Source organism: Octodon degus, unplaced genomic scaffold (genome assembly GCF_000260255.1).
Source record: "Octodon degus isolate 3935 unplaced genomic scaffold, OctDeg1.0 scaffold00088, whole genome shotgun sequence".
NCBI classification, from domain to species: domain Eukaryota; kingdom Metazoa; phylum Chordata; class Mammalia; order Rodentia; family Octodontidae; genus Octodon; species Octodon degus.
In genome coordinates, this window is record NW_004524664.1 from 2,890,468 (window position 1) to 2,906,370 (window position 15,903).

At 35.6% G+C, this 15,903-nt stretch overlaps 1 protein-coding gene and 1 pseudogene across 2 annotated transcripts in view; both read left to right on the plus strand.

Moving 5' to 3' along the window:
* Nucleotides 1–15,903, plus strand: part of LOC101573490 (A disintegrin and metallopeptidase domain 3-like) — a 181,533-nt gene that overhangs the window by 117,982 nt on the left and 47,648 nt on the right. For both annotated transcript variants that reach the window (XM_023722016.1, XM_023722017.1), the window contains 5 exons: nucleotides 8,704–8,775; nucleotides 8,994–9,160; nucleotides 9,791–9,872; nucleotides 11,924–12,060; nucleotides 14,907–15,093. In XM_023722016.1, the coding sequence (XP_023577784.1) occupies nucleotides 8,704–8,775; nucleotides 8,994–9,160; nucleotides 9,791–9,872; nucleotides 11,924–12,060; nucleotides 14,907–15,093 (645 nt within the window). The remainder of the gene's footprint in view (nucleotides 1–8,703; nucleotides 8,776–8,993; nucleotides 9,161–9,790; nucleotides 9,873–11,923; nucleotides 12,061–14,906; nucleotides 15,094–15,903) is intronic.
* On the plus strand, nucleotides 4,618–6,559 carry LOC101584185 (annotated as a pseudogene).

The window sequence follows — 15,903 nt, forward strand, 5'->3', positions numbered from 1 at the left end:
TCGTTTTTATACTTTTCTGCTGGATGGTTAAGACCAAGGTAAAGCAGGACCTATGTAACAAGAGTTGTAGCTTTTGGGTCTGAGAAGGTCAGTGAAATGCCCTCAGGATTTATCCTGAGATCCTGTACCTCAGGCTGTAGAATTTTTGTCCATGTCAGCCATGTGAATGAGTCACAGCCATTGCTTGGCAAATGTGCTCTCTGTGAAAGCCAGAGAGAATGTTTTCTCTCCATGTGACTGTCCTTAGGCACACTCTACATCATCAATCATTTTCCTGTTTGGCCCCATAATCTCCTTGATCAGAAAATTTGGGACACTACCGAGTTCCATGACATTTCAGTACAAGTTCTCACATGTCCTGAGTCTTAATTGACCTTGGAAGGCAAGGGCCAAAATGTTGGCTTTTGGTGGCCCTCCTTTTTCTCTAATTTTTATCTGCAAACTTAGGTTGTTAACTATCCAGAGGACAAGCTTATTGTTATTACCATAATACCTAGGCTGTTAAGCTTAACCTCACTATCTGTCTGCATATCAAACATCGTAGGTATAATATGGAGCAGGTATTTCTCATCAAGTGTTGATATGTTGAACTTTAAGTCCCTATAGAATATGATGAAAAAACATTTAAAAATTAAAATATATTTTAAAAATAGGCATAAAGTGTGGGAGCGGTGCTGTGGAGTCGTCATGGGGGTTGGGGGTGTTCCAAGGGGTTGGAAGAGGGTCTCACCCACACTGCTTCTGGGCAGGGACCGCAAGTCCCTCTGGTGTAGGGTAGCTGGAAGCTCTCCCACATGTTTACCGGGCTTTGGCTAGGACTCGATCCTTGGGTCTCTAGAATGCGGCAGAAATTCTCACACGGTGGGCGGGGTGTGTAGGTGCTCTGGAGTGCTGAGGTAGCCCCAAAGCGGTGGAAGAGGGTCTCACCCACACTGCACATGGGCTGGAACTGGCAGGTCTCACCCGCGCAGGGTAGTTGTAAGCTCTCCTACACACTCCAGTACCTTGTAATTATAAAATCAGTAGATATTAATGAACTTGAGACTAAGAGAACAATGTCAATGAATGATCAAAACAATCAAAGAACTGATTCTATGAAAGCATAAACCAATTAGACAAATCTCTATGCAAACTTGGCAAAAGAAGGAAAGAAAAAACCTGTATAGATGCAATTAGAAATGGCAAAATCACAACAGAGAAACATGGAATCCATAGGATTATAGTTGGAGAACCTGTAGGGTAAGGAATTGGAGAATCTAGTAATAATACATGTTTCTAGAAGTGTCTGTATTACCCAAACTGAATTGAGAAAATATACAAATATTGTTTGTCCAACAATGGAAATGAAATTGAGGGAGCAATTTTTATTTTTATTTATTTATTTTTCCCAGAACCGGGGATTGAACTCAGCCCCTTGCACTTGCCAGGGAAGTGCTTATTCCACTGAGCTATCTCCCTGGCCCCGAGGGAGTAATTTTTAAAAATGAAGAAAAAACTCAGGACTCATAGAATTCATCACTGAATTCTGTAAAACATCAAAGAATATTCAATACTAATACTTCTCCAATTCTTCTATAAAATTGAAAGAGACAGAATACAGCCAAATTTACCACTGGAAGTTAATATTACCCTGCTAGCAAAACCAGATGAGGACCTAAAAAATAAACCTGCAGGGCAATATTTTAATACACATACATAAAAACTCATTAAAAGTATGATGGCAAATAGAATGCAACAAATTATTAAAAAGATCAAACATTCTGATTAAATTGGACTCATCGATAGGATTCAAAGACGGCTTTACATACATAAATCAGTAAATGCAATATATCACCTAATCAGAAGAAAGGAGAAAAATGTGGTTATCTTGATAGACACAGAAAAAGGCTTTGACAAAATTCTGCATTAATCATAAAAACACTGAAGAAAACAGGCATAGATGAATTTTATCTCAGCCTGATATAAGCCATTTGTGACAAATCTGCTAACATCATACCAACTTGAGAAAAACTGAATGCTTTTCCCCTAAACACAGGAAGATGTTTGTCCACTCTTAACTACTTTTGTTCAATATAGTAGAGGAAACTTTGGCTGAAGCTAACAAGAGAAATAAAAGATATTTATATAGGAATGGAAGAAGGAAAACTATCATTATTCACAGATGACAGGATGCTGTACACAGAATACTCAAACCATTCCATCAAAAGACTCTTAGAATGAATGAGCAAATTCAACAAAGTAAAAAGTTATAAAACAAATGAACCAAAAACAGGAGCATTCTTGTCCATTTAGAATGAATACACTGTGAAAGAAATTACAAATATTACCATTCAAAGTTGCTTTAGAGACCATTAACTTACAATGACAACTGTAGTACTCTGAGAAAGCAAATCAAAGAGAGCACCAGAAAATGGAAAGACACTCCCTCTTCCTAGATAGACAAACTACTATCAGTAAAATGGTCATATTATCAAGCTAGACTCATAAAATCTCCCTCAAAATATCAACTCCATTCTTTTTTTAAAATTAATTTTATTGAGAAACAAATAGCAATGAGACAGTTTCAAAACCAATTAGTAGGACAGTTTTAATAATTAATACCTTGTATATTGTTTTCATAGTGGTTATTCATAGCACAAGATGCAGACATGATATCCTGTCCAAACACTATTAGTACAAATCTTTCTTCTCATTGAATTAAGAGAAAGTAGCTGTATATCTATCCTATTTGCATATATAGATACAAAATGGTCCTTCATTTATATCCCCTTTTTTGTTTAGTTTTGTCAGAGATGGGTATTCCATTGCCATTCAAATATTGTAGGTGTGTGAATTCAGCAAAATAACCCAATATAGTCCAGTACTCCATAATAGTAGTGGGTTATCAGTAGGACTTGCAATGTCAGAAGTTGTTGACTTGAGCCTTTTACAGCTCAGCATATTAATATGACTTTACTTTTTATAACTCATTTTTATACTTTGTTGCTGGATGGTTAAGACCAAGATAAAGCAAGACCTATATAACAAGAAATGCAACTTTTGTATCTGACAATGTGAGTCAAATTCCCTCAGAATTTATGCTGGAACCCTGTATCAGAGTTTGTAGATCCTTTGTCAGTGTCAGCCATGTGGATGAGTCATGGCCATTGCACCAACTTCATTCTTTACAGAACTAGAAAAGAATATCCCTAGAAGTTACATGGAATCAGAAAAGGTCTAGAGTAGCAAAAAGAAATACTGGGCAACAAGAGCCAAGCAGAAAGCATCACAATCCCATATCTCAAGCTGTTATCATAAAGCTATACTGATTTAAAAAGGTGTGATACTGGAACACACATGAACAATGTAATCAGTGACATAGAGAGTGAAGAAACAATCCCATGAACCACTAGACATCTCATCTTTAACAGAGGAGCCAAAAATATGTGCTGGAGAAAAGATGGCCTCTTGAACAAATGTCACTTGAAAAACTACCTAACAATACGCAAGAGATTTAATATAGATCCATATCTCTCATTTTGCACTAAAATAATCATGGATCAGTGACCTAGATAATAAAACAGAAAGTCTTTTGGTAAATAAAGTATGTAAAACTCTTGAGGGTATAGACATGGACAGGAACGCTCTGAACAGAGCCCAAATTACATAAGAAGAACCATAAAGAAGTGACAAATAGGATTATATTGAAACTGTTTCAAAGGAAAAAGAAACTAGAATGGGGGAAAGGAGAAAATGAGGAAGGGAAAAGCAATATATATATATTGCTTTTTATACTTTACTGATAGTAGTTTGTCTATCTAGGAAGAGTAAATGTCTTTCCATTATCTGGTGTCTTCTTTGATTTGCTTTCTCAGAGTACTACAGTTGTCATTGTAAGTTAATGCCTAAAAAAAGGTACTTAATTTCTAAAGCAACTTTGAATGGTAATATTTTACTTATTGCAATTTATATTATATATATAAATTACAAATATAATATATATAAATATATATCTATATATTATGAAAATATATTGAGCAAATTATATATAATATATATATATGAAGATAGTCATACTACTAATTTTTCTCAGTTCATTGAAAAGAAAGGTTTGTGCTAATATTAAGTGGACAATTCAATCCCTATATCTTGTACTCTGAGAAACTAGTTCAAAGATATAATACACATTTATTTTTTTCCTATACACATTTATTAATCATTGGTTCTGTCTTGTTTTGAAATTTTGTTTCATGTTTTAATTTTTTTCTCTTTAAAATAAAATTGTATGAGAAGGTCCTACATAGCAAGGAAACTACCTATTGAATGGGGGGAAGGTTTCCAGCTGCTCTTCAGAAAGAGGACTAATATCTAGAATATCTGAAGAAGTCTTAAAAATTATACTCTCAAAAAATGAAAAAAAAGTTCAATTGAAATGAATAGACAATATTCAGAAGAAAAATACAAAGAGCCTATAAGTACATAAAAAGATTTTCAGTATCTTTGGCCATTAGAGAAAAGCAAATTAAAACAACACTGGGAGTCTACTTTACTCCAGGAAATTTGGCTGTCATCAAGAATTAAAGAGAGGAAATGCGAGTGGGTGATGGACGTTGAGAGAATGAGGAGGAAGTAGAGAAAATGGCATCCACGGATTATAGTACCTTCAGCCAAGCTGCAGCCCAGCAGGATTACAGTGCTTACACAACCCAGCCAACTCAAGGATATGCACAAATCACACAGGTGTATGGGCAACAAAGCAATGGAACCTATGGACAGCCTACTGATGTCAAGTATACCCAAGCTCAGACCACTGCCACCTATGGGCAGACTGCATATGCGACTTCTTATGGCCTACCTCCCACTGGTTATACTGCTCCAGCTGCCCCCCAGGTATATAGCCAACCTGTCCAGGTATGGCACTGGTGCTTATGATACCACCACTGTGACAGTCACCACCACCCAGGCTTCTTATGTAGCTCAGTCTGTATATGGCACTCAGCCTACTTACCCAACCTATGGGCAGCAGCCAGCAGCTACTGCACCCACAAGACCACAAGATGGTAACAAACCTACTGAGATTAATCAACCTCAATCTAGCACAGGGGCTTATAACCAACTCAGCCTAGGCTATGGACAGAGTAACTACAGTTATATCCAGTTAGCTTTCTGGAAGCTAACCAATGTAGCCAGTCACTGCACCTCCATCCTGTCCTCCTACCAGCTATTCTACACAGCTGACTAGTTATGATCAGAGCAGTTACTCCCAGCAGAACACTGATGGGCAGCTATGAGCAGCTATGGACAGCAGAGTAGCTATGGTCAGCAAAGCAGGTATGGGCAGCAGCCTCCCACTAGTTATCCCCCCAGACTGGATCCTACAGCCAGGCTCCAAGTCAATATAGCCAACTATGGGCAGCATAGTTCATTCCGACAGGACCACCCCAGTAGCATGAGTATTTATGGGCAGGAGTCTGGAGGATTTTCTGAACCAGGAGAAAACTGGAGTATGAGTGGCCCTGATAACCAGAGCAGGGGAAGAGGGGGATTTGATCATGAAGGCATGAGCAGAGGTGGGCAAGGAGGAGGATGCAATGGAGAGCAAGGTGGCTTCAATAAGTCTGGTGGACCCATGGATGAAGGACTAGATATTGATCTAGGCCCTCCCATAGATCCTGATGAAGACTCTGACAGCAGTGCAATTTACGTACAAGGACTAAATGACAATGTGACACTTTATGATCTGGCAGACATTTAAGCAGTGTGGGGTTGTTAAGATTAACAAGAGAACTGGGCAACCCATGATCCACATCTACCTGGACAAGGAAATATAGGAAAGCCCAAAGGTGATGCCATGGTGTCCTATGAAGATCCACCAACTGGCAAGGCTGCTATGGAGTAGTTTGATGGGAAAGATTTTCAAGGAAGCAAACTTAAATCTCCCTTGCTCAGAAGAAGCCTCCAATGAACAGCATGCGAGGTGGCATGCCACCTTGTGAGGGCAGAGGGATGCCACCACTGCTCCGTGGAGGTCCAGGTGGCCCAAGAAGTCCTGGGGAACCCATGGGTCAAATGGGAGGTTGTGGAAGTGACACAGGAGGTTTCCCTCTGAGAGGCCCCTGGGGTTCCCTTGGAAACACCTCTGGAAGAGGAAACGTCCAACATCGAGCTAGAGATTGGCAATGTCCCAGTAGGGGTTGTGGAAACAAGAACTTGGCCTGGAGAACAGAATGCAATCAGTGTAAGGCCCCAAAACCCGAAGGCTTCTTCCTGCACCCTTCCCACCCCCAGATGGTGATCGTGGCAGAGGTGGCCTTGGTGGCATGCAGGGAAAAAGAGGTGGCCTCATGAACCATGGTGGTCCTGGTAGAACGTTCAGAGGTGACCGTGGTGGAGATAGAGGTGGTTTTTGTGATGGCCATGGCATGGACCGAGGTGGCTTTGGTGGAGGAAGATGAGGTGGTTCAGGAGGTCTTCCTGGACTTTGATGGAACATATGTGAGGAAGAAGAAGTGGACGTGGAGGACCTGGAAAAATGGACCAAGGGGAGCACCATCAGGAGTGCAGAGACCAGCCCTACTAGATGCAGAGACCCTGCAGAGCTGCATTGACTACCAGATTTGTTTTTCAAACCAGAAAATGTTTTAAATTTATAATTCTATATTTATAATGTTGGCCACAACATTGTGATTATTCTTTGTACTTTAGTGTTTTTCACCATTTGTGAAGAAACATTAAAACAAGTTAAATGGTAGAGTGCTGTGTGCTTTTTCCTTTTTTCAAAGATGGTTAAGATTTAACAATGGGAACCCTTGTGAGCATGCTCAGTTATTGTTGTGGAGAACCAAGAGGGCCTCTAACTGTAACAATGTTCATGGTTGTGATGTGCTTTCTTTTTTAAATATAATTTCAAATGTTTATTAAAAAAGAATTTAAAAAAAAACCAGATGCTGGGGAAAGTAGAGGGAAAAGGAATCCCACTCCCGTTGCTGGGAATGTAAACTAGTAAGTCACTATGGAAATCAGTGTGGAGATTCCTCAAAGAACTGAAATTATAAACTCCGTTTGACAAGGCTATTCCCTTTCAAAGTATCATCCTGAAAGAATTAAAGACTGTTATCTCAGTGACACACGTATACTCATATTTACAGCAACACAACCCCCCTTCTCCCATGCTTATAGCAACACAACATCCCCTTCTCCTTTCTACTTTGCATCTGTTCCCATCTCCAGATTGCCTTTCTAGCTTCATAAATTTTTTATCTCTTTGTTATGGCTTGTGTCTAGCTGTCACCGCAAAGCCTCTTGTACTCATGGGGTAGCTTCTGGAGTTCAGATTGATTATTGTGGGTGTGGATGCTGCACCTGCCCGGGGGCAGTTACTTTGCATTACAATGTAAATAGGTCAAAGAAGCTAGCTAGCTGTCTGAGCTGTTGCCACTCCCTTTGCTCTCTGCTTTTCCTTAAGAGCCACAAAAGGTTCTCTGCCTTGGAGCAAGCTGAGTGTAGACTGAAATTTCCATTAACTGTGAGCTAAATAAACCTTTACCTTTCTTTATTTTGAGTGTCTGGTATTTGTCCCAGCCAGGAGAGAAGAGTAACTGAGACACCCTTCTTTCTGTCATCTTTCATTTTGCTCTTTAAATTATTTATACTTTGAGACTCTCAAGCTTTCTTCTTAAGTGTAACTATTGCTATAACAATGCAGCTACAGTAATTATGATGACTACTGCATGAATGCTTTTATTTTTCCAGTATACCTGTTGCCTTCAGCCTTTAATATTTCTGTGTCCTTCTATTTCTGCAGTTTATATTTTATTTGAATATTGTAAATATTTAAGTCTCTTCCATTTAACTAGGGTTTGATCTGTTGTCATTATTTGTGTTTACTGGTATATTTGGTTAATTTTCATGATCATATTTTTCTCACACCATGCTTTTCTCTGTTTACCCTCAGAAAGGAAGATCTTTTCTCATATTACATGTACTACCTAGAGAAAATGCACAATATGACTTATTGGGAAAGGTTATATGCAGAGAAGAATCAAAGTAGAAAGCATTTTCTAATAGATACAGATTTTGGAAGTTAGGCAGACAACATTTCTTTTGTCTGTATCAGAGAGAAACTTTATTTACTGCATTTATTTTCTGAGAGAAGTCTGTAGCGGACTACCTAGAGAATACTGAAAATCCCAACTAGCCCTTCTAGATATTTTCATTTAACACTTAGCAAAGTGTTTGTACAGATTTAGTGATAATATTTCAGGGCAATTACAATTTTCCTCTTAAAATAAGGACGGGTTCTTGAAATTTTTCATTATTAAAGTACTCAGTGTTCATGTTAGGAAGTGCATTGTCCATCGATGATGTATTGCTATATTATATGACTGGAATTACAGAAAACAGTGGTAGCATAAACAGACAAAGCATGTTTAGTTTTTTTATAAAGATTTTACCCTAGTGCTTATCTGTGATGGTTATGCACATTTGTACTTAAACCAATAGACCTTTAGTTTCTATGCATATACTGAAGGTTAAGACAATATTTTTGTTTTAAAATTCTTGATTAATATAGAAAATAATTGGCCTTATTCCCAAAATTTAAGGAAGCACTTGATAAATCTAAATCCACTTTTCCTCCTCACTGCATTAATTTATGTTCAAATCTACCTAAAATGTAGTTTATACAATTGCACCACTGATTAAGCAATAAAATTTGTCTTTCAGTATGAGTATATGGGCTCAGATATGACATTGGCAGCTGAAAAAATAGTTTTCATCTTTCATCTTATGAACACTGTAAGTATTTCATATTTACCTAAGAAACATATTAATAAAGTAATATTATTTATGTAAATGGCAGTTTCACATTTAAAATGTATAGTCTTACCAACAGGTTTTATCATGAATAGATTTATCTTCAAACATAGTAAAATGAATATAATAGGATGAGGTATATAATCCTATGGTGTCATGTTTGTTGTTGAAAATGCTATATATGTATCTTCTGTCTTCAGATGTTTTCTCAGCTTAAAATGAAGATTTTTCTATCTTCTTTGGAGGCCTGGTCAGATCAAAATAAGATTTCAACTGATGGAGATGCTGATGATGTGCTACAAAGATTTTTGTCATGGAAACAAAATGTTTTGTCTCAAAGGTCCTATGATATGGCATATCTATTAATGTAAGCACTTAATTCATATTGACAGATTTCTTGTGTTAACTACCAAAATTATGTACCAATTTTGTTGTGTGTAGTAATAACATAATCTCTTATAAAGTTTGTAAGATTATTGTGTTGGCAAAATACTAAATAAATTTAACAATATAAGATACTAATTAATCACAATAAACTATTCCCTCAAAAAATATTTACTTAGGGAAATTTAATTGAAATCATCATTTTGACATTACCTGAAGTATAAATTAGTTAGTGAAGTGCAAAAATTGTGAACAATACATTATGCAGGTACAAACAATGCAACCTAAAACATTAAAGTAGAAAATGACTGAGATGGATAACTACAACTCTGCTGTTTCTATCATTATCTTCCAGCATTTTTGTACTGATGAATGATGTAGTTATTGAACTATATGCTTTGTCTTTTTAGCAGCCTTTATATAAATTATTTTCTGATTATTTACCCTTTTCATTTGGAAGGCTAAAAGATTAAATGGAGAAATTTGAAGCCTCAGACATGACCTGTAATAATTTTAAGGAAAGCATAGTTTTATTTAGATACTCATTTCAAAAATGATCAAGTTGTTAATAATTTAATATGTGTTTCCTCACAAGAAAAATTGTATTACTTAGTTATAGGGATCATCCTGATTATGTGGGAGCAACATATCACAGAATGGCCTGCAATCCAAAGTTTGCTGCAGGAATTGCCTTGGTAAGCATTTGGTTGCCAAGTCCTCATGTGTAGTAGCACCAATTTTGAACATTGAAATATACGTCATAGAAAAAGTATACATTTTTAGATTTTGAAACTCAAATATTACATGTTTACTTAGGGAAATTTAATTGAAATCATCATTTTGACATTACCTGAAGTATAAATTAGCTAACAAAATGCAAAAATTGCAAACAATACATTATGCAGGTACAAACAATGCAACCTAAAACATTAAAGTAGAAAATGACTGATGGATAACTCAGATGCCCATTTTTGGATTAGGTCTTTAAAGAGTCCTGTGTATATTATTTGTACAAATTTCTTAATAATTTCCAGCAAGTTTTGTACCACTGTTTAATCCTACAAACAGCTCACAATGTTTTGTATTATATTCCCCACATGTACATCAACATTACATTATTTTTTTCATTGTTTATGAGCAACCAGCTTAAAGGTGCCTACAAAATGATGATATTAATCTTATTTTGTCACTGTCATTTGAAGTACAAGTGCTTTTACTCGAGTAACTGCTTCTAATTTTCTTAATAAATTATTTAACTGATAAACTAGTTTTTTAAATTTGTAAATTCATTTTTCTTATAACTTCTATTTTGAAGAGTAAATACAAGAACAAGAAAAGCAAAATCAAAGACAAACAGGGTAACATAGAACAAAAACACATTACAGATTTTCAAAACAAGAATATCTGATCAACAATGACTGATATATTATCTATTTTCATTGTGAAAACTTTTGCTCAGATTAACAGATATAATTATGCAAGTGGGACACGTGGATTGAATATTACCACATGGTTCCAAGGAATCTTAAATTTTTGTTCTTGTCTCTCATTTTCTTTTACTGCCTTTTTTTGAAAAAATTTACTTTAAAAAGTATAATAATAATTGATATGACATTAGAAATGGTACACATTTACAAGACCAAGATGGCACATATTTCAAGTATGGTACACATTGCTGTCCTACATGTAGTTGCTCAGTTCAAAGATATCAAAATATAGAATTTTCACCATGAGAATTCTACCCATTAACTGTTATTTAAAAAAAAAACTGATGGAAATTCTTAGGACTATTGCATTATCAGTCTTGTATATATACATGTATGGTTTTGCCCCTACCTTATTTCCTAACTTTTCTCCTTTTTCTGTCTTTGTTCTTTAATCCTTAAGTTGTGTTTCTTTCCATTTAACTATGTCTGTTATACCTCTCAGTTCTTATTTCTTCTTTTGAGTACTTACACTATGGAGACATACAATAATTACCTTTGTGGGTCTAGTTTATTTTACTTATGAGTATACCTTCAAGTTGCATCCACCTCCCTACAAAGGCTTTAAGTTTGTTTTTCTTTATAGCTGAGTAATACTCCATTGTATAAAAATGCCACATCATTTTCATCCATTCCTCAGGTGAAAGGCAGTTTGATTGTTTCCAAGATTTGGCTATCACTTTTATGACTGTATAGCTAAGCAAATATGAAATTGGGAACTTCTGTTTAAATTAGTTCCCCTACATTCTGTGTGATCACCTCCTCTTGATGTACATGGAGTCTTCCAGGCAGACTAGTTCACCTCGGTTACCTGTTGCCTCCTCTCTCCATCAAGAGAGAAAGAGAAAGGATAGTCTCATAGATCTGAGTCTATCAAAGTATCTCAACTTACCAGGTCCAGACCTACCAAGGTCAAACTTGTCCATGTGGACATGGCTTGATTGTGGCTGCTGTGCTCTGCTTCTTCCTGTTGCAGCCTATTGAAGTGAACCCACTGTGCCCTTTGGCAAAATGTTCTGTTCCTGAATTAGCTCATTGGGTCTTGACCCTAGCCTCTCTGCAGGGAGTTTTCCCACAGGGTTCCACACCAAGCCTGTCTATTGAAAGAGTTTCTTTTGGGAGGGTGGATGGCCCCATACACTGGCTGGGACTGGGCTATGGCTAGAAGTATTCTATAAATTCATTTTTGTAATATGGCCAGAATTGTTTGATGAAATTTATGGTATGAAGGAATAACTGAAGCAACCTTTTTTTTTTTTTAGTACTCAAAGACAATAACTCTAGAGGCATTTTCAGTTGTGTTGGTGCAGTTGCTTGGGATTAACCTGGGATTAACATATGATAACATCTATTACTGTGACTGTCCAGGGAATGCATGCATAATGAATCCTGAAGCAATGTAAGGAATTTTATATTTATTGTAAATGTGTCTTCTCTTGGGAAATGTGGGTAGTATTTGCTGTTAATTATCTTTTGTAATAAAACTTCCATGAGAATATATTAATTACATATTATTCAAGGCTTATTAAAATGTTTGGTAGAGAAATACATTTAATATTTATTTAGTTAGGGTTTTAGCTTTGTTGTTCAGGATGTTGACTTTCTGCTGTTGCAAAGTCATGGTAGAGCTGAAAAAGTTCAGGATCAGAATATGAATTTAGCAAAAAGAAAAATCTTTGCACAGAATAATAGTTTAAACACTGAGAAAAGGAAGTGAAATATGCTAAGGTTAAAAGTACCTTGGCACATGCTTGTAATCCCAGCACTTAGATGCCTTGATGAGGAGGATTGCCACAAGTTTGAGGCCAACCAGGGCTACATAGCAACACTCTGTATCAGAGAGAGAGAGAGAGAGAGAGAGAGAGAGAGAGAGAGAGACAGTAATAGATACTGAAAAGGCTACTACTTTCAGAAAGGAGAATAATGTGGTAGTATATTGAGAAGTGTTGAATCTGAGGTATTCCTGTTCATCCGTGGAGTTGCTCATGCAGTTCATTGCATAATTTCAGATCACAGCAGATAAGAGATCTAACTTGTGTGAGGCATGAGCACATCAATGAGAATAAATGTATAAACAGGTCTTCCAGAAAGATGTTTTCCAGTGAAAACAAGTGCATAATGAGCAAGCTTTGATTGCTCTTCATATATGTAACCTGAATAACTGAGGTAAAATTGTGATATGAAGGAGCAGAAAGGGAAGTAATAGTAGGACATGAGCCAAAATAGAATGACATTCTCCCCCAATTCTCTCACATGATAGAGATAAAATGAGAATAACAGACACAAAATGAATGTATATATCCTAAGTCCTCCCAACTAGAATTTTCCAAGAAATACCACCAATGGGGGGAATTTTCCATAGCCAAAGTCCGACCTTAGAAATAAATAACTGTGCAGGATGAAACCAATGGATCCCTACATCTCATATACTTTGGAATTCATAAATCATTGGCCAGTACACACTACAGAAACTTGTCTCCACAAGCACTGAAACATTAGTAAACTCATGACAGTATAAGACAAAATGAGTGGGGATTCTGCAGGTTGAAAGTGATGGTGAAGGAAGTCTGAACATTTTGTTAGTGTTAGCTCAGCCTTGGCCCTTGTCCTATGAAATCTGATCACAATGAACACACATCTGGTCCAGACTATGGAGTGTTTTTGTGTTGTTTTGTTTTCTGTACCAGGGATCAAATTCATGATCTTAAGATTGCTGGACAGGCACTTATATCCCTGAGCTATCTCCCTGGGCCCAGATTATAGTTTTAAATTCTCTTCTCCAGAAAGAGTTCTCTGGATAAATGTCATATTCTGTGATAAAGGAAAACAAAATACAAATGAGCCTGGAACATCTTACTTCTAAAATAAGGAGCTGCTCAAACAATTATGCCAAAATCCAGTTTATAGGATCTCCTCCAGTCAAAATCTGAGAAAATTTGACTATCAAAAAATGATTATGCTTATAGTCCATTAAATGAAGTAGGAAATTACACATATACATTGGTATAAATACATGAGTGAATAAATTAAATTTAATAGTGTGTTATTTACATAAAGCCAAACTATTCCTTTTCAAATAATTAATAGCTAAAAAAGGATAAAAAGTACCTTTACATTGAAGACTGGCAAACACACTTTAATAAACTTATCAAAGTTTTTGTCAATAACAGAACAAATTGAAATTATATTACAGTCTTTAGGTTGCAATGGATAAACGCAGCAACACTCCTGTGTTGATAGCACCAAGATGTGTAACTTCTGTCTAATCATGAAAAAAATATGTACAGTCTAAAATGAGGGACAGTCTACCAACTGACCTATAATCATAAAACTTTTCAAGTCCATGAAAGCCAATAAAAGAAAAAAAGCTAGAAACATAAGAATTAAATGTATGATTTATTCTGAAATGACCATTTTTGTTACAAAATATGGATATTGTGATATTTGGGGAATTTAGTATGCTTTTTAATATTGGATGTTAATAATGAATCATTGTTTCCTTATTTTGAAGGTTCTATGTGTTGATGCAAGAAAATTCATTTGTATGAGGACTATGTTAAAGTATTCAGCTTTATTTTAAGATCATATTAGTGTCTTACTCTTTAGAGTTTAGGAAACAATTATCCTTTGATTATTTTGAATCATTTTTTAAAAGTTGAGATAGCTAAAAGTTAAGCAAAATTTTATTAAATAGAAATATGAATGAAAAATAAAAAAACATTATAAGAATCTAAAGGTCATAGATGTTATGTCTTACTACTGAATTATTTCATTTAATTTTGTAACCAAAGAACATATAATGAATGTATAAGCATCATTTTTCATTAACAAAATTGATCATCTTTTCATTCTCCAGTTTTCCATATACATTTTCTAGTGTTTTCCATTTTAATGATAAATAAACCTCTTATAGTGATGATTACAATCTTGACATTGACAATAATAATGAAAATAGAAAATAGGGGAACATACTCAGATAGTTAATTGTGCTAAGGACTGAGATGCATTTTAGCATATTCTAGCTCATATTTTAACTTCTACTTTCTATCTATTTAGTATACTAAGAACAGTACAAAAGAATGCATTTCTTTTGCTTCTATCCTTTAATAAAAATAAAAGCACATTCTCTTCCTTCCTTGCTGTCCTCTAACAAGAAAAAAGTTTGGGATTCATAGCATGTACTAAAAATTACTATTTTTAACACTGGCTTGATTTCTTTACCTGAGAAATATAATTGGATTTTAGACATTACAGTGGGATAAAGCTTTTTAGCAGTTGCAGCATGGATGAATTTAAGCAAATAGTTTCAAAATATGAACTTGAATGCCTTCGGAATAAAACAGTTTCAAAAGTGGTTTATGAAGCACAACAATCAACATGTGGCAATGAAATTTTGGAGGAAGCAGAACAATGTGATTGTGGCTTGCCAGAGGTGAGCTCTGCATGTTTTATTTAGAGACATTTTATGTGTTTCTCAGTAGATTTTTAAATATATTGAGCTGATATAAAAGGGAAGAATTTTTTTAAAAATAATATATTTTGTCAACTCTCTAAGAAATTACTGGCATGTGTAATAACTCATGCTGAATTTGAAGAATTTGGCAAATTTATTTATTTATTTATTTATTTTATTTTATTTTATTTTTTTCGGAGCCAGGGATTGAACTGAGGTCTTTGCGCTTACCAGGGAATGGTAAATTTAAATACTGGGAAAATAGTGTAAAACATACCATATCTTTATCATACAACTGTTAGTAGCAGTATCACCTTCTGTACTATAAAAATGAGTAATCAGTATTATTGTTTTGGCTTTTTGAGAAAGGGTCTCACTTTGTAGTAGTGCAGGCTTTCCTTGAACTCATTATGTAACCCAGGCTGGCCTCTTCCCACCTCAACCTTCCAAATTCTAGGATTACAGGTGTGTGCCACCATGTCTGGCTAGTTGTCAGTAATATTGATCCTTAACTGTATCACCTCCAAAATCCCTCTCAATTGACCATATTGGCTCATTAGGTTATTAAACATGTCATTCATATCCTCATCTCTTAGTTTTGTTCCTTAGATCTGTAGAAACTTTGTTTTTACATTGTTCTTGTTACACTAGCAGCAATCATACCCAAGGTCTCATACATGTTCAGCATGCTGTGTATTACCACTACACTCCAGATCTATAACGTCAATCATTTTTCCTTTTTTATAGGGTAAATCCTAATCCTTGGTTATTGTCATAAATGATAATGTT